This window comes from Sciurus carolinensis, chromosome 12 (genome assembly GCF_902686445.1).
Source record: "Sciurus carolinensis chromosome 12, mSciCar1.2, whole genome shotgun sequence".
Classification (NCBI taxonomy): Eukaryota; Metazoa; Chordata; class Mammalia; order Rodentia; family Sciuridae; genus Sciurus; species Sciurus carolinensis.
The window spans coordinates 8,305,348-8,324,978 of NC_062224.1; the positions used below are offsets into that span (position 1 = coordinate 8,305,348).

At 38.6% G+C, this 19,631-nt stretch overlaps 1 protein-coding gene across 2 annotated transcripts in view; it reads right to left on the reverse strand.

The window, feature by feature from the left end:
- Nucleotides 1-19,269, reverse strand: part of Adarb2 (adenosine deaminase RNA specific B2 (inactive)) — a 481,547-nt gene extending 462,278 nt beyond the window's left edge. For both annotated transcript variants that reach the window (XM_047521791.1, XM_047521790.1), the window contains exon 1: nt 18,863-19,269. In XM_047521791.1, coding sequence (XP_047377747.1) covers nt 18,863-18,962 — 100 coding nt within the window. In that variant the 5' untranslated portion in view covers nt 18,963-19,269. The remainder of the gene's footprint in view (nt 1-18,862) is intronic.
- Between the last annotated feature and the right edge of the window lie 362 nt (nt 19,270-19,631).

Sequence of the window (19,631 nt, forward strand, 5' to 3'; positions counted from 1 at the left end):
GGCAAGGGACCTCGGCAGGCAGCAGCTCTGGGGATCTGACCCATGGTCTCTGATGGTGGGGTCTGTAAACCCTATCCCCTGCTGTGTCATTAGTTTCTCCAGCAGTGGCCAGTGACTCCTGGTTCCCTGGGAATCCTACTGCTCTTACCCCCAGGAACACATCCTGCTTTATTTATTTACTTATTTTTGATACCAGGGATCAAACCCAGGGACACTTTATTACTGAGACACATCCCAAGTCCTTTTTAAATTTTGCAGCAGAGTCTTGCCAAGTCATTTAGAGCCTTGCTAAGCTACTGAGGCTGGCTTTGAACTTGCAATCCGCCTGCCTCAGCTTCCTGAGCTGCTGGGATTATAGGCATGTGCCACTGTGCCTGGCTCATACCCTGCTTTAGAAATGACTCCAGATCCCCAGCAATCAGAAGCCTGCAGTTTGATTTGGAGTGGTATGTGAAGAACTTTGAAATTTTTAAAAATAAATTTAAAATAATAGGACTTAATAAAATTTTAGATACCATATTATGCTTTGACGAGAATTAGAAAAAAATATAAAGCAGAAGCATCAAATCCACAAAAAGTGAGAAAAGTGAGGAGGAAGAAAGAAAGGAAGGAGAAAAACACAACAGCAACAACAAAACACCCAGACGAACATTAATATCAAGGAAAACTTCATTCAGTAGAATTAATCGGACAATTTTCCTAGCCTCGTATTTGAATACATGACCAGGGTAACTCCCTATCATGTACAACCACAAGAGTGGGGTCCTAAAAGACTAAGTTACACTCTTTGTATGTATAATTTGCCAAAACACATGCTATGTATAACTAAAAAAACAAATTAAGAGAAAAGAAGAAAAAGTTGATACAAAGAGTAAAGATGATCAGGGTTGGAGTTGTAGCTCAGCACTTGCCTAGCAGGTGTGAGGCACTGGGTTCGATCCTCAGCACCACATAAAAATAAAGGCATTGTGTCCAACTGAAACAAAATATTTAAAAAAAGAGTAAAGATGATACTCCATTAAAGTAGACACTGTGAAAATTGAATGCAAATAATTGTAATGTGGGGGAAATTGTATGGGTCCCACTTTCCCTATTCCGGGGCTAAGCTTTCCCAAATACCACATTCCTTGTTTGTGGCTGGGAAGGATCATCCAGAAACCCTTGCCCGACTCTGGTGCATATGGGTTACCTGGGCTTTTGGCCCAGGTGTTGCTAACTCATCCCAGAGCATGCAGGCCACCACAGCCACTGCTAACCTGGAAACACTCGGGGACATCTCAGCCTGGGTCCTAGTGCATGTGTGAATGTGTGCCTCTGTGCGTCTGTCCCTGTGTGAATCCACAGCGGAATCCTTGGCCAGTCTTGGCTTCCTCCTGTGCCTTCTGCTGGCCATCGCACAAAGGGTTTGTGGAAGAACAAGACCTGGAGGGGCTGTTTGTGGGATTTGGCTCTGAGCCTCCCTTGGAGTCAGGGGGTGGGTGGGGAGGTCTAGAACAGGCTGCTCCGCCTAGCGGACCATCTGACACCTTGTGTACCAACAGTCGCATTTCCACCAATGCATTTCAGTATTCACACCCCGGCAGGGGACTGAGCTTCAGCCCTTTCAACTGGCACGGAGTCCCAGGCTTTGAGAAAGGAGGTTGACCCCATGGGGAACGGTTTCCCGTGGGTTTTGTTGAGATGATAAGTATTTCCCTCCCATCTCATTTGATTCCTAATGAAGAAAACATTGAAAACTTATTTTGATAATAGGGGGGAGCTTTTCTTCTTTTTCATAACCACAGAATTTACTGAAACAGTTTTCATTTCTCTCTTTTTCCAAGGCTCCTGCATAGCACCCCAGGGTATCAGAGTCTAGTGTACCCCAGCTCTCCTACACTCCAGTCTGGAAATGCCAGCGCTTTAAAAGTCACTTTATTCAACATTTCAGACAACATTTTATTCAACATTTCAGATCTTTTAACTTTGGGGGAAAATGTCTTCTAATAAAAATGTAATATTCACAGGTCAAGCTATTTTCCCCCTTAGCTCCATAGATTGGAGTCTTTTTATGTATTTGTTTACTTATACATGTTAGTCTTTTGACAAACAATTGCTACATGAAAAATCGTGAGTGATCTTGTAGTATTTAGTGGAAATATTAGTATTTTTTGGTTAGTTATGGGACATCTGACCGTGTGATTTACTCTCAAGCCAGGAGGCTTATGAATGAATTGGCACATCATTCCCAATAAATCGCAGACTGCAGTTGTACACAGGGGTGACCTGAGCAAACCTGGACACATGAAAATCCTGTTACTAAACACGTGGTGAAGCTAGACCGTTCAAGCAATTTTGGAACAGCAGCCAATGTATTACTGAAAAAGGAAGAGGAATGATATAGAATGTATAATGAATTTATCAATAAATATTTTGTAAATAAATATATGATATATTATGTATTTATTAACTTATTTAAAAGATTCTTGTCCTTTTGTGAACTTGCATGACTGACATCGTGGCAGCACTTGGTCAGTAGGGATGCTTGTTTGGAAGGTTATTGGAGGGTTAGGTTGTGGTCATCTTCCTTAAATGAATCTCCATGGAATATTATCTGTCTGATCTTCCCACTATTTTGATGAAAATGATTCCAAAAATATAATACAACCGTGAGACTTTCTAAGGAGGAAATACAATTAACATAACTGAAAGCAAAATGAGTGCTTGTTTGAATGAAGGAAGAGATTAATTAGTAAACATAAATTCTGAGTCCAGGGCTTTTGCCTTCCACAGCTTAAAGGGAACATCAGCACAAAGATGACCACGATGTCAGTGTGGTAATTAACTCATTATCATCAGAATCGTGTAGACTTAAAATCACTGTAGAAAATGTGCAGTGACCGAGGGAAGAAGATGTACCGAAATATGGCTAGAAGTTCAGTTTTACTGTGTTTTAAGATGAGAGCAAAGATATGTTGGGGATGATATAAAATCATTCAGAAGGAACAAGTATCAAAAACACACTTCAACACAAACTGATTATTAACATACTTTCTGTTTACCCATGCAGTTTTAATCTATTTATAATAAATAGCCTGAGTTTGCTGTGCCGCCACTTGTAATATGTTGTGAAAAGATGCACAAAAACACACAGATACACACATTTGATTTTAAGTACAAAGCTTAGAGACAACATGTAAAGTCCATTGGCTGTTAAATAGAAAGGTGTTTTACATGCAGTAGGCCTTTCATATCAGAGGGTTCAGCATCTACCAAACAACAGTGGATCAAAATGTTAAAAAAAGAAATTCCTGGACACAAGGGGACTTTAAACTTGTCATTATTCTTAAACAGTAAAGTACAACTATTTATGTAGGAATGATTTTATATGAGGTATTACTAATAATATAGCGATGACTTCAAAGTATATAGGAGATGATGATGTATATAGGTTTTATGCAAATACTACACCCTTATTTAAAATAAGAAACTTGAGCATTCACAGATTTTGATATCCACTGGGGTCCTGAAACCAGTCCTCTGTGGATACTGAGGGATGATTGCTTCAAGAATTTTATGCATTGCTATCACATCGGCAGGGAAGTTCCCAGAAGCCCATTTAATCCAGATGTATAGACGGTCACGTGTAACCTCAGTCCAGTGAATAATGCTGCCCCAAAGACGTGTGCTCATTTGACAAAGCTCTGTTTCTCAGGCTAATGTAATTGGTGCCTGTATCTCCCCTGTACCCCTGCCTTTGCCAGTCCCACATCTGGAGGGTCCTTTACTTCCAACAATTGACCAGAGCAGGTATCTAAGAAATAGTGCTTCAATCTACTTCTTTGAGCTCAGTGGCATGAGGGAGCCTCACATTTTTATTTCTGGTTAGAAGGGGTTGATATTCATGGGTCCATCATAAATAAAATGCCATCAAGAATTAATGATTTATTCTTAAAAATTCAAAAATCCACAAATCCTACCACTAGGTATTTATGTAAAATGACTGTACAAATAAGATTTTGAACAGACAAGAAGAATCATTTTAGTCAATTTGGGTATAATGGAGTTGTATGTGTTCTACTTAAAGATGAACCTCATTTCATTATCTGGGAGAGTATAGTGTGACTTCTTAGGCAAGTCTCACTTATTTGTTTTAAAAAAGTTAACACTTTCAGAATCAGTAACAATATGGTGATGTCAAATGTCCCATTTGATTATTTTGCATCCAAATTTATTTATTTCTTAATCTACTTTTCATTCGTTTACTCACTAAATTTGAAACAGAATACATATTTACCTACATATGTTTACCAGGGATTTGAATTTGATTTTAACTTTGTCTTGCCAGTGTAGAATCTGAACAAGCTTAATCTAGGAAATTGGAACATTAAACTCATTGTTTATGCATGAAAGTAGATGAAAAACGTACTGTACACAAGGCACAGATACACATAAAGGGTCATGTGGTGTGTTCATTGTAAATCTAGATATGCAATAACCAAAAAGTGCATTTAAATCTGATGAGTACACTTTATAATATTTAAATTTGGTTTCAGGGTTTTGCCGCATGAATACCATGCTTTATTTAATTGCAAACTATTAACCGACTTGAATATTACAACAATGTATTCATCTAGTCTTATCTTGTGAAGCATAATGCTGTGCATGTGTGCTGTGGGCATTTTTATAGCACGTTGGCTTCCTTTTATTCTATTTGTGTTTGGAGAAATAGAATTTAGAAATTTCTGATCTCTAATCTCAGTTCATTGAATTCCTTAAGTGTACTGTAATTAATAATTATTTTGAAATTCAATATACATATTATAGAGATATCTGAAAAAGGAAGATGTTTGCAAATATGAGTTTAGTTCAACAATCTCTAAGGTTTTCTTTAATTTTCACATGAGAACATTGCATTAATGATGTTACTTGCACAAGTCAAAGCACAGTGGGAAGTGTATGCAAATATGAGCACATTTACCAATCTGCACGCACACACTTAAACACACAGGCAACCACATGCATCCACATACATGTTCATGAGGACATCGTGAACTTGGTTGCATGTTATTCAGCATCTTCCTGGTGAAAACCAAAGTACGAAACATCCCTTCTCAGCTCCTTTTTAATATGGCTTCATATTTGGGCTTTTGTATCACATTGTTTCTGAAATGCTGCTTTAAAAATCAACATGGAAAAGCTTCCGGGCGAGTCCCCAAAGGGGCGGTTAATGCTACTTTTCTCAGAGGATACCTGCTCTAGCATTTTGTGCATCCTCATCATGAAAGTCCCAACCTTCCAGGGGCCTGTGCTCCCCTGGGGACCTTTCTGAACCTAAGTGTTCCATCCTGCACCAGGGCTAGGTTCCTTCTCAAGTCAAGAACATCTGAGTGAAGCCCAAATGATCTGGATCTGATCCAGCTTGTTCACTACCTCGCTTTCTGAAGTAGCCACATATGTTCTTCGCGTCTCACTTGCTATCCAGAGGGCAAAGGTGTTTAGTTAATCATCTCTTAGGTTCCTTTTTACCTCCCCATACAAAGGTGCAAGACTGATTCTACTCAAATTGAAAGGGAGACATGGGTGGGAGGTGAAAAATAATGCCCTCCTGTCATTTACACCCTGATGGTGACTCTTGGACTCCTGCCAGCTCTGACGACTGTAAACTAGAAGCAGGCATCATCAGAGGGGCCAGAGAGTCCAGCAGAATCCACGCAGGTACACTCCGTCCCACTGGATGGCAAGGCCTAGGACAAAATAATCAAGGATGATTTTCTGGACATTATTTCATCAAAACTGATGTTAGTTCATTTCTGTAAGTAGTTCCTACCTCTTGGAGATATTATGGTTTATCTGCGATAGATTGTACAGTGACACAGTGGTGTTCATGAATTTTCTGGCACTTATTGAGGTAGAAATACCATCTCTGGAAAAGAGTGCTGAAACCTCACGGTACGCTTTCGTTTTTAGAAAATGTCTCCAAAGTGAACAGAACTGTGGTTTTCTGTCTGCTGTGAGCTGGATAGTGTCACCACGGGGCCTCAGAATGCGACCCTGTTTGGAAACAGTGTGTTTGAGGGGGTGATTCGGTTCAAATGAAGTCTCGCTCACACACGCATATCACAATCTTATAATTCAAAACTTGTCATATTTTATAGATAAGGAAGTGGTTCAGTTGAGAGAAATTTCTGGAACTTAGAGATGATAAACCTGTGGCCATACATAGTACACACACATGCACATAATGCTGTTTTTGCTACTGTCCCTGTGGTTACCCATCTCTATGTGTAGTCCTTGGAGAACACAAGGTGAATACTCCTTGCCTGGTAAACTCTTCTGATTATTAAAAGAAGCCCTGTTATACTGGAGGAGACCTTCATGCTATCAGGTGGAAACATCTTAGGTTAGAGCACACTGTCTACCAGGACTTACTTTATTCTTAAGAGCCCCGTACCTCAGGCCCCCACAAGCCTCTCTGTAGGGGATGGTACACCCAAGAAGACTGAGAGGCCAGCACCCACTGAGCTTCCCCCAGTGCATGGCACCTGGAGGATGTGGCCAGAATCCTGGGGTCATTGGCTGCAAGTCAGGTGGAGTCCTCCTTACCCTAATCCGCTTGGTTCTATTGAGTTCTCTGCTTCAGTCATCCACAGTCTATTGGGGGCTTGGCAAAGCTTGGGGTCCATAGAGTAATAAGAGAAAAAAACAAATGGAAGAAAAAATTTGCCCAGAGGTTCCATATTAAAATTAGGGAACTCGAGTGCCTCTCAACCCTTTGTGGAAAATCACCACGTAATCCGGGAAGGCGGCAGCAGAATTTTCCATGAACAAGGGTGTCATTGCTGAGGCCCTGACAGCCATGATGCCTGATGTGGTCCCTTCCTGAAGGTGTGGCCTCAGGTCATGTCCTAACCTTTTTGTGTTTTGGCATTTTCTCTGCAAAATGAAGACAATAAGTTTCACTATGCTATAATGTTGTTAGAGAATTAAATGAGATAATGGGCTCGAGCTCTTAGAATAGTCTAAATACTCAATAAATATTATGTAGAATTTTTAGATAATGGGCTCTGAGCTCTTAGAATAGTCTAAATACTCAATAAATATTATTTAGAATTTTTAATCATGTGACCCAGGAGCCAAAGGGACAGCTGGTTAAACAACTCTGATGGGGGTTGTTGACTTACCCTTGACTACCCAAGTGAATCTTGTTGAAAATACTAAAGAAGAGTCTTGACTAAATGGATCTTTTAGGATGTTGTCTCCCTTGTGTTGTGCTGACCTTTGAGGCTAGGGTAACATTTTGTAAACTAGATGAATATAATTACATAAATTTTTAGTTAATGCACTTTTGTCTGTAACAGGAGAAAACTGCAAATTGAGTAGTATAGGTTAGTACTACATAGTCATTTCTATTTATTTTTTTAAAATTTCATTTCTATTTATTAAATTTAAATTTTTCATTATTTTTATGAAGTGCACTGAAAGAAAGTGTGTTTTAAATATGGAAGACAATGTCACTGCATTTGTATCTGAAATTAAATATTCTCAGTCACAGATATTTTTTGATATTGGCAATAAGAGCTCTGATATAAGGAAATCACTTTTCAGAGGAGAGACCAGTCAAGCCATCTTGGGAAGCACTGGAGAGACAGCCCAGCCTGAACACGCAAAGCACAGCTGTCCAAGAGAGAGGACAATTTCCTCAGCCACACTGAGGACATCAGGACAAAATGCTTTTGCAGGGAAAAGTTTGGGTGCTTCTACCAGAATTCTACTGTGGGAAGTTTCTCATTTATTATGCATGAATATGTACAAATAGTATGTAGCATTCAACCCATTGTGTGATTTAAATTGTCATTTGCATTTTTAGTTTCCCTGATAGTCAGATTTTCAAACATTCCCAAGCATGATTGATTATAGATAAATATCTAGATCTAACTACTGCAGTCAATATTTCTGAAACTGAAAATGAGCAGATCAACAGTACCTACTAAACAATTGTGTTGTCTAGTGCTGCATTTGGGGTATGTGTTCTATGTATGTCCCCTGCTTGGTATGACTAGTATAAAGACGATAGATAGATAGATAGATACTTGTAAATGTGATTCTGACGTTAGCTAATGAACAAGATAAAAGAGATCAAGAAACTTATTGCCTACACAGAAACAAGGAACAAGTGCAACCACAACCATCTTTTCCACCATCTACCCCACATCACAGCACTGAGTAGACGTGGGCGTGTCAGCGCCATCGATGATTATATAGATGAGCGCTACTTAAACTGTATTCTGCGGGTGAGTGTTCAATCTACTTTAACTGGCCTGCAGGCAAAGACCATCCTTGGTTACAAAAAATTCCGGGCTATATTACAAGTAAGAACCTGTGATTTAAGTTGCTCTCTTGGGCTCAACGCCAGACCTTTGTATTACACAGAGGTGTACCATGCACGCCCTCAGCAATGGTGGCAGCTGAGTCCTTGGCCAGTGCATGGATTGCCTGGAGGAGGAAGTCGGCATGTGCTTCCTACAGGGGCGGCAGGTGACCATGCTGGAAGTACAGGGGAAAGAGGAGGCTGAGAACAGGTCCTCAGGGATGGCAGCAAAGGCACCCAGGCTTGACGACTTGCTCCCTCAGAGAGATTTGGGGCTATTTTGAATTTGTTTGGTTCTCAGGATTTCATCTCCTTTCTTGCATGTAAATTGCTGATGAGCGACCAGTGCACCAACCATCAGGTTTAGCGAACAGTAGATGAGTGCCTTCCATGCCTTCTAGAAGGGGAGTTTCACAAACTATTTCTTCAGCATAGATTATAGAGGCAGATCTAAACTGAGATTTGCTCTCTGGCTATTTGAGACCATTTTTCAGAGCTTCCAATACTGCCTAATCCTTACCATTTAGCATGGTGGCTGACGAATCAAGGTGTTCAATAAGTGTTTGTTGAATGGATAAACTCCAATTTGCAAAACTATGATTTAAAAATCAGTCAGACAGTGTGTTTTACAAATTTACAACCTAAATCTGATAATTCCACAAAAAACGTTTCTTGTTGATGTAACGTAAGATGGTCACTGTGCTAAATTTGGGGAATGTGAAGAAGCATAACAGGAAAACATCAGCCTTGGGAAATCATAATTTGACTGCAGCATCTGACATGCAAACTTGCAGATGGTTTCACAAACCAAGACCTGAAGAGTCTATTCTTTCCTCAACTTCGTTGCCTCACACTTTAGCCCTACATTAACTGCTCCTTATCTTAGCTGTTAGAGCTCACATCACCTATACACAATCTCTGCAGAAATTGTTCCTACTATAGTGTTCCATTTTTTTAAAGAAATTCTTCTTTCAAAAATAACATACATTTTCTTATTGACTTTTAATTCAGTAGCTATTATGTTTTGACTCTGTAGAAGGAATAAAAATGTTCACATCTAGAGGAACTTATATTTTAATGGCTTAGTTTTATTTGGGAGTTTCACTTGAAATAATAAAGGAAGTGCAAAATATTCCAAATTTTATAAAAACAACCGGAATTCCTTTGCATTTTAAAAAATTTACCATAACACCCAATACTATGGTAGGGTGATGGTAGTTCATTTTCATTGCATTTTGACTTTACATATATGTGCCTGATCTCAATATCCAATATGAGTTCAGAGAGAAGGGTCACATTCACTTATTTTCCTTGTGTCTCTGTGCTGTCTAGATGTTGGCATAGCCCATAGTAGGCAGTGGAGATATATTGAAATTTGAAGAAGATAAATTTAGAAAACACTTACTAAATGCAGATCTTATCCGAACACATACAAGTGTCAGGAACATTATAAACAGAGGAGAGTTGGATAGTGTGGCCTATGGTTTTTAAATCAAGTGTCCTTTCTGTATCAAAAGCTATGTAACATAAAATTCAGGGGAGATGATCTCTCATCAAGCCTAGGAAAAAAAGCATTTTATGAGTTCTTCTGACTCTCTCTTTCTCTTTAAACTACTCTGGGCTACCATGGTTGCTTCTCTCTTGTTTGATGGTGTAAGAAGATATTTGTGTCAAAGACAAAAAGATTTTTTGTGCTTCGTGTAAAATATGCACAAAGGGAAATTTAATTGATATTGCTTTGGAAGTTTTACAATTAAGTGATTAATGTTTTCCTCTATATTAAAAAATATAGTCACAGACTAACGTTCTTTCTCACTCTATCAAAGAGCTTTTCTCTTAGAAGTCGAGGCAAGAATTTTTTTCAGTATGTGACTATTTAAAAGTTCATATTAGAGTACTGCTATTACAGAGTTAGAGAATCTTTTAACATTTCAATATTCAATATTTCAATAAATGCTCATGCATTTTAAATCTTGATTCTGCCTTCTCTATTTATTACATGCATATATTGGGAATCTACAAAAAACACACAAGTGTACAATTTAAATGACTTAAATTTGACTCATTAGCTGCAAACAAAAGTCCACGTCATGACTTAACTTTCATGGAAAAGGAAAATTGAATTAAAATCTCAAGTGATTACACGCAATAGAAACTCTCAACCTCGTTACACTTAAAAATAAATAACTTTATCTAAATGATAAAAAATTAAAGATGCCTTCCATTTCAACCAGTACTGAATGTATACCCTCTGCAGGTCCTGACAGTGGGCGGGGTAACACTTTACAGACACACATCAGAGATTCCTTGAAAGGGGGCTGCCCTTAGTTCAGTATCTTTCAAGGACTGTCAAAGTTAGTGAATCCCCCATGCTACTATCTCAGAGTGTTTTCAAATGTTATTCTTGTTCTAGTATTTTCCCTAGGGATATAACAAACAATTTTTATTTCAACATTATTTCTGCTTTAGAAAGAAAATTGGAAGTATGGAATTATTTGAATTAAAAAAAATTTTTCCTTGAACCCTCTGCTTTGGATTAACAAGTCGCATTCTGTTAGAACTCTCTTAGAATCTCAAGAGTCTTTTTATAGGTTTTAACTATAAAGAAGTACTTATAGTTTTAACTATAAGAAGTACTTTTTAGAGTTGAAGCATGAACAAAATATCCTGATGCCTGTGGTTAAATTAAATCACCATTTTTTTCACCTAAAAAATAGTAAGACATGCTATTTTCCAGTAATCTGTTGCTCATTCTCTGAATTTGTGTCTTCTTAAAAAACTGTGCATATCAGACACTATTTGAGCCTTTGAACATTTGTATGCATTTTCTGTTTCAGTACTTAGGCTTGAACACAGTCTAATTCAGAGAGGGTGGGCATTTCCTTTAAGGACACGGCTATTTTCACAGCCAGGAGCCCAATGTGAGCGAAGCATCTGTTATAGACAGGGATGAGTGAACCCAGTCAGACTTGGGGTTTTGAGGAGGTCAAAATCTATTTTGCTGACGTTTCTGTCATGCTTATTAAGTTGCATTTTTCCAAATGCAATTAAACTTTTAGGAAATATTGCATTGATTTTAAAGAGAGGAAAGCTGTGTACTTCCGATGGACTTTGACTAGCACAATCTGTTTTGGTGATCAGTTATTGGCGTCCTAGGTATACGCTTTGCCCAAGCTTATTATGAGCCCCCAGCCCTGCTTCTTAGAAACGGCAGCCTGCTCACTTGTGTTTCTTCTTAATCATCTGAAGGGATTTGACTCGGGTTAGCATTTTCTACTAGAGATAGGCGCAGTGTGAGCAAACTGAGTCCCCCACCCCTGTCTATTTTAATACCACATTTGATAAGACATATTTGAGAAATCATGTAAGACATTACAAAATGATGAGGCGGTAGGAGGCAGGAATCAGGGGTTTCATTTCAAATAAATGGAGCAGCAAAAGTTAATTAAATCTATAAAATTCTCCAAAGCACGTCCTGGTGAAGGTATTTAAAAGAATACTTTCCACTATGCTCAAAACACGTGAAAGTGTCGAGCTATGATTTAGCTAAGATTCACTCATTCTATTAGAGACTCAGCAAAGAGGGTTTACAAATATTCTGAGCAATATCAATTTTATTTATTTTCCAAATGGCAAAACAACAGCCAGGGAAAGAAACCTTGGTCTATGTTGTAAATGAGTTATCTGTTGACACTGTTATAAAAATGCTCAGTGGAATGAACGTAACCAGATTTGAGTTACAGCGTTAAGACAATTGAACAGGTATTTACACTAAAAATAACACCTGCCCTATTGGACCTTTGAATTTACACTGCTGCTGAATTTTTCCTTCTATTTGCAGGAGATCTGGACCTCACCAGGTGTGAAGAAGCTTCTGTTAGGGTGAATCTTCATGGTAGAACCGAATTAGCAGTTACACAAACACAATGCTTCTAATGCTTTCCTGTGTTGGAAGCAGCTCAACAAAGCCCCCCACAATATCATTATTTTAAGGGTATGCAGTTCAAAAAAGCTTTTGATTCTCATCTCTTAGGGATCCAAAATAAATTACCTTAAAATCTAAAAGTCACCTGAGCATTTGCTTTGTTTTCCTCTTTAATCTTAAATGTAAATGCTACTTTTCTTTGTTTATGTGAATGCTTCATTTATCAGACACATTTCTTAATCAAGTGTAAAATCCCCTCATTCATAAAACATAAATGTATATATGTCCTGCTTGCTATGTTTGAGATTAAAAAGCTAACATTCAGTATTGACAATTTTTGCAATTTAAAATGAATGATAGTGAATTCCAATACCTTTGTATTTTTTAACACACAGAGGACATTTATTAGCCATTTACTAGAAAACAAGCTACTAATTGTATTCATTCCCCATTAATAACATAATAAAATATCATTATTTTCCTGCCCTTCATACTCAATACCTATAACTAGAATAAAAGATGATTAAATATCCACAGTGTATGTAGAGGACCCAGGAGACTCAGATGAATAACTTTATTTTCAAGTACATGTTGTTCTTCAGAAAAAGTCTGATATCTCTGCAAGGGCCAAATTTATTTTTGCAAAAATTACAGATCTCTTAAACAGCAAACAAATCAATCTCCAAGTTAAAAATTCTTTGTTATGATTCTTGGGCCACTGGATTTACTTATAAATTTGCAATTGGAGATTTCTAGCCTAAGAGCTGGGTTTGCTATGACATTTCGAACACTAAGTCAGCCAAGAAATCAGATGTAGTAGCCCTGACCTTCTTTCCTCCCCCCAAAAATAAATAAGTAAGTAAAAGCTCAACTTCAGTCATCACAAAGGAATGTCCTGGGGTTAAGGCAGTATTGCATGTAAGTAGAAGAGTAGTTCTTGCGCTAAGTTTGTCGATTTCTAAATGTGCCTCTCTATTTCTGCTTTCCAATGTCTCACAAGAGTGTTTCAGATTTACATATGGATAGAAAATTTAAAAAGAAAATTTTCTTCTCTTGTTTAAAGCAATACCTCTTTATTTGATACGTGTACATTCTTATGTGAGTTTTAATGTATTAATAGCTAGTAATAAACAGTTATCTTTGCATAATCCAGTATTTACAACATATATTTCTCCAAATTAAGACAAACAACTTAATTGTGACGATAGGGGTTAATTCAGGTTTATCTTATTTAAAAACACTTAGCAACAATGAATTGGGGCCATTGGCTATATATGAACAAGTGTACGTTGCTATGTTACTTTTTTTAAATTTTGTGCTATTGTACCATTTTTTAAAAAATGGGTGTTTTGAAAATCTTGCTTATGATGTGGAAATTTGTCTCTTTAAAATTTTTATTTGCAACTAATTCAGAGTCAAATTTATTGCAGCAACACCTATTTAGATATAATATTTTTAAATGATTTAGAGCAGAGTAGTATAATTATTTTTCATTTTAGGAGTTGTTCAAAATTGGTCGTATTACAAAAATACTGACATTAACTTTCTAGCATTTTAGAAAAAGAAGCAGGCAGGTGTAAAAATTACACAAGTGTGTCAATTGTCTTTTCTGTGTTATGTTCCTGTGTGCACACACAGAGATAGCAACACATATATGTGTACATAAAGCATCTAAATATATAATTTTTAAATCAACACTAAATAATTACAAGGTGTAAGTCACCTTTCTATTCCTGAAAAATGAAAATTACAATTTCCTTCTCCATGTTCCCTTATATAACACTCTTCTGGTTTGGCTTTTCTGCAATAGCCCAATCACCACTATTTAGCTATGAATACATGAATCTCACATTTTTATTCTAAATTCGAGTTCACTCATCATATCTAATGCCCTTGAAGCAATCTCAAATTACTGTTATTACACGGGTCACTAGAAACCAGAGGCACCAATATAAATTTTAAAAGAAAGAGAAGGAAAAAAACCCCACACAATTAGATGCTGGCTAACGGTTTAATCAATTTGATTTTATCACTAAATCCAGTTCTTCCTCTTGAGCTGTCAGCGAGCAAGATAAGCAGAGTGTGTCAGGGCTCGAGCCAGCGGTGTAGAAGGGCCGTGTCCCTCGCCAGCCCGGTGACAGCGGCATGGGTGACGCTGGCATTGCAGGGGACAGAGAGCCACACAGCCGCTCTCCCCTCATCCAGAGCACCGTCTTTCTATTTCATTAATTTTTCATGGAATTTCATTTCACAACAAGCAGGCGTCTGCTATCCATCTGCTCGACTTCTTCTGTCTCTTTTGCCAACTTTTATTTGCATTTCACAACGTTCAGCAACCTGCTCCTTCCCCAGGACCTCCTCGTGATTCATCACTTCCCTCTTAGAGAGCAACCTTGTGTGGGTGCTCTCCAAATTTATTTTCAATTTTCTAAAGCTGTGTAACCAATCACCCTGGAATACTATCTAAATGTGAAGAGTTAACATATTTTGCAGTCAAATGCCTGAATAAAAGGGGACATCACCTGCCAATGCTCAAATTCAACTTAACCCACCTACCTAAAAATGGTTTACAAGCATTGCAAAGACTGGCCCCAAGTTCCTTCCCCTTTCTGGTTTTTGAATGATTGATACACCTCACTTAAAACACTATCCTTCAATTTACCTTGTGGAAGCGGCTGAATTTATTCTGGTTCCCAATCTATTTCCAAGTAGGTTTGTCTTGAAAGAGACTTAAAAAAATCCAGAAACCTCATTCCTTTGACACACTGTATGTAGTAATGGGTAGGATAATAAAAATATGTTATTTACAAAATGTTTCATGCCAGTGCATAACTGTTTTGGGGAAAATTACATTCACAAAAGGCAGCAAATCCCAGCTATACCAGTCGGAGTATGTGCAGTAGTTTTAGTAAACTAGTAAATGAAAATATTTTTGTGAGATTCGTCAAACATATTATCTTGACATTATCACATAGCTTAGAGATTGATAAATTTTTAAGCTATTATTTTAATGTATGACACTGATTTTGATGAGTTCTATTAAACTACCTATTGAGCTGATACTATTAATAAAAATAACCCCTTCACCCTTTGCATTTATTATTATGGTTTAAAATGTTTATTTTTATAATAGTCATACATAGTTGTTTTCTAATGCAAACGGACATTTTCCTATATAACCACATGCAGATTTGGTTGGGCATAATCACCTTACGAAATTCTACTAAGAAATCAAAATAAAAACAATCTCCCGTATTCTCCGTGAGCAATGAAGTCTACTGGCATTTAGAGATGACAGGTGACAGTTCCTACAAACTGCAGGTGCTACTATTATTTTCTAAAAGCCTCCGAACGAAATAGAAGCAAGATAAATTGATGTCTTTCATACATTATGTAGGATGTGGACATTGCTTTGCCATGTATGTAAAAAGAAGATATTCCCTGTCTTTTTACACTTTTTTTTTTTTTTTTTGGTGGCTTGACTTTCTTTCAAATGAAAGTCAAATTTTGGCATTTCTCATTTCTATAGAAAATAGAAAATACAGATCATTTACAAATCATTTCTAAGTGAAAGTCCCAACTATAAAATGTCAGGGAGAAAATGGAAAAGTGCATAGAACCTAAGTCAGATTAAATAGCAAAAGTGGGACTGACTGGTGGGGAGATTTATTCTGAGAGTCTCTTTCAAAGTTTATCTGAGAAAGAAATGCAGATTTCAGCTAATGAATCCCTGAAAGTGACATTCTGTGATGGAGTTCTTTTTTTTTTTTTTTTCCTATCCCCCACCTTTTCTCTTTCTTTTTTTACTTTTGAAGATATATACTACTTCCAGTGTAGTGCAGTGACTAAAAACTCCCTTGAACAGGGAAGTACTTCAGATTCACGATGAGGGACTGTAATTAGCAAAAATGAAAGTATGATTTCATTACCACCCTTCAGCTGTGGCTAGAGTGTTTACTTCAGAGCCTACAGATAGATCTGACAATAGAAGGTATCTCATACCAAAGCCACTCAGAATATATGTAGAGGAAATAAAGAGCATTTCATGACACCGAGAAACTAAAGGCTACAAGGCATCTTCAAAAATGACTGTTGTCTATTAAAATAGGTGGAAATATACATCTCCCAGGCAAAAGGTCAACATTTATCTAATTGTATTACACTTATGAAAAGCACAGTTACTTTGTGCTTATAGTAAACATCTTCAGTTAGTGCAGCCTTACTAGAATTTTTTAACAGTCATCCAGGAACTTGGGGAATTTAATTTGTAAACCAGGACAGTTCAACTATTAGATAAGTTCAAAAAGAGAGGCTATTTGGTCCAGGGACAGTGAAGATGCATGACTATTAAGACAAGTTTAAGCTCACCATTGTTCCCTGTAGAACAGAAAAACAAGCATCTGTAATAACTAGGAACTGCATATAATTTATCTGTTCTCAGAAAGATGTAAATATTTATTTAATGAGTTCCATAGTTTGTTATCCTATCTTTTGATTTGATTGTGTACATCTGCAATTATTAACTTTTCCCCGCAAAGTGACTTCTTAGCAGTCTGACTTTCCAACCATGATAGCTGTCAGTAGGTACCAGAGGAAAAGCAGCTCTGCACAAGTCTCCCCATAACACGAATTGTATACCAAGCCTGATGGCCGTTCCCCCTTCAATGTTTGACTGTGCAAAGTAAGAGACTTGGTCTAGTCAAAATTTCTAAGGCAAAGAACTATTTACTGTAAGGATTTTATTTTGTTGCAGTTAGGTTTACAGCAAATGAAGTCTTCTCTCAGGTTTCTTCCCCCCCCACCCCAGATGAATATGAATGCTTTCTAAGTTAGTATGTCTGACATTTAATGGTAAGGCAAATGAGTTTGAAGAAAGGTAACAATTTCCATTCAGCTTACATTTCTATAGAGTGCATTACTGGGAAATATCACTCTAGACTCTTCAATATTAAACATTTAAATGGATTAAATAAAAATACTGGGAAGCATGAACACATGAAGTGTAAAGATAATGTTTCTTTTTATCTGTGTTCAAAGTTATATTCATTATGCAATTCTGTCACCTTCTGAATATCAATGTCACTCTTTGTTCACATTATATTTAAAAGATATCGACATGTCAGTTTCAAAATATTTTCAAATAATGAGGTGAATAGCAAGCACATATTTTAGCAGCTTAAGAGTTAAACTTAGAATTACAAAAATCACCTCTAAACTGCAGCCTCTGAAACATTTTAAGGAACTCATCAGGATAAATTTGCTCCCAGTGGTCCTGACGTGTGATCATAATTAATGACTGTTTGCTATTGACATTTATGTCTTCCAACTGTCTGGCTAATTTCTACAATAGAAAGAAGTAATAAAGAACTTGGGGACTGTTCAAAAGCAGTTAGAAAACAATCTGACAGAAACTTATCTAAGGTATTGCAAAGATGAAATTCTCCAGGGAGGATGTAGGTTCTCAAGAACCTCTAACAATGCATTCTGCCTTCGAACAACTGGAAAATATGATACATTTGGGTTGTGTTTTCCCAACTATCCTTTATAGCTCTATCTTCACTTAAAAAAAAAAATCAACACTTTTCAAATAATAAATAAGACCTGAACTTTCTCCTACAATTGCAAACTCATAAAAAGGAGCTAACAATAATACAAGTTCCTTCCTGAGAAACAAGGGACAACATTAGAATGATCTTTAAATCCTGTGGAATGGACTCAGTCTAAGACCGCATTTTAGGACATTGGCTTTCTTGTTGGAGCAATTGCTAATTTTATACAAAATTAGCCCTTGCATAGAAGCCCTCCGCTCCTGATGACACCGAAGTTACCGCAGATCTCCAAGAATATCAGTAACAAGGCACAGCATGACAGTTTGTCAGCAGCAACCTGTCATTCAGTTGTCTTTTCTCCTTTTTCTGGTTTGCAGGGTGTTTCTGCCCTAACAAGACATAATGCTTATTTCTTTGCCTGTTTTAATTTCTGCATATTTCTCCAAGGAGGAGAGTTCTGTGCTCTCTGTATACCCCCGTGTTTACAAAATGACAGGACACCACACTAAGTAAAAACTGCCAGCCAATTTGGGGAGGCGATCTCCAGGGTTTGCCCACTCCTTTCTCCGAGACAATTTGGATGGGAAGAGCTGGCGAGAAGGCTCGTTCCCTCGGTTTTATGTATGTTGGCTTGAGTGAGTGTTTCCTTTGGCACCATTTGATAATGTGACCTCCAAGAGGGTCTAAAGCGGTGCCAGCCTCGGGTATGGAGAGGGGATGGCGGTATCTAGAAGAGGGGGACATCCTTCTGTCTAAGGATGGATGCTTCCCGACCACAGCCCTCTCCTCCCCTGGCACGGGCGCCTGGCAAACATCTTTGGCTGAGCGGCTGCTGGCTCCCTGTCCCCTCTGGTCTTGAGGAAGCCCCCAGCCATTTACAAAGGGATTTGAACTCCCTTGTGCCCTGATGTGCGCGGACATGCCACCAGCATCCCAAAGTGAAGCTGCTCAAGATAGACCAACCCTAGAGACAGCGGGAAGGACGGAGGGAGACGGGCGAGTGGCAGCGGCAGGCGAGTGCGGAGCGAGCGTTCTTACCTTTCCTCTTGGACCTCCTCCGCCGCCGCCGCTTGGACTTGCATTTGAGTTGATTACTTAGCCCTCCAGACCCTCTGCCGCTCCCCAGGACGGATGCCATGGTGCTGACCCAGTCGGGAGAACAGGAGAGGAGCTCTTCCTGAAGCAATTGCACCTTTCTCTGGCTGCCGCCGCCGCCGCTGCACTTCTGCCTCTGCAAATCGGAGAGCAGGCTCACTTTTTAGGACCCAGAACTGAGCGCTCTTTCTACTTGTTCTCTGTACTTGGTTCCAGCTGGGTGAGATCTTCCGGTGGGAGTCGGAGGGATGAACCTCCCCTTGGGCGGAAAGCGCTGGGAAAGGTGCGCCCGCCGGTCCTGAGCGCCCCGGAGCTCTCCTCCGGCTGCCTCTTCATCTGGGCTCCCAACGCAGGGCTGCTACTTTTGCACCTCTGCTAGTTGTTTGGCACCAGCCACTTTGAAGCCAATCACGCAGGGAGCTTGTCTATTTGCTGCTGCAAAGTCTAATTAGATCCAATCACAACTGTCTCCTGGCTCTGACATCAGCAGCACCAACCCCTCCGCCCCTGGCAGCTTGCAAACTCAGCTCCCATTTGGACGGATGGAGCTGCCCAGGACCTGGTAGAAAGAGAGGCTGCTCAGAGGGACCGACAACACAGGGCTGGTTTATCTGGGAGAAACCCAAGGGGTGGTTTACAGGAGGGACCCTATCCTGGAATGACCAGGCTTCTTGCTGCAGCCACTTGGACAATGGCTTGTGCTCAGAAAGAG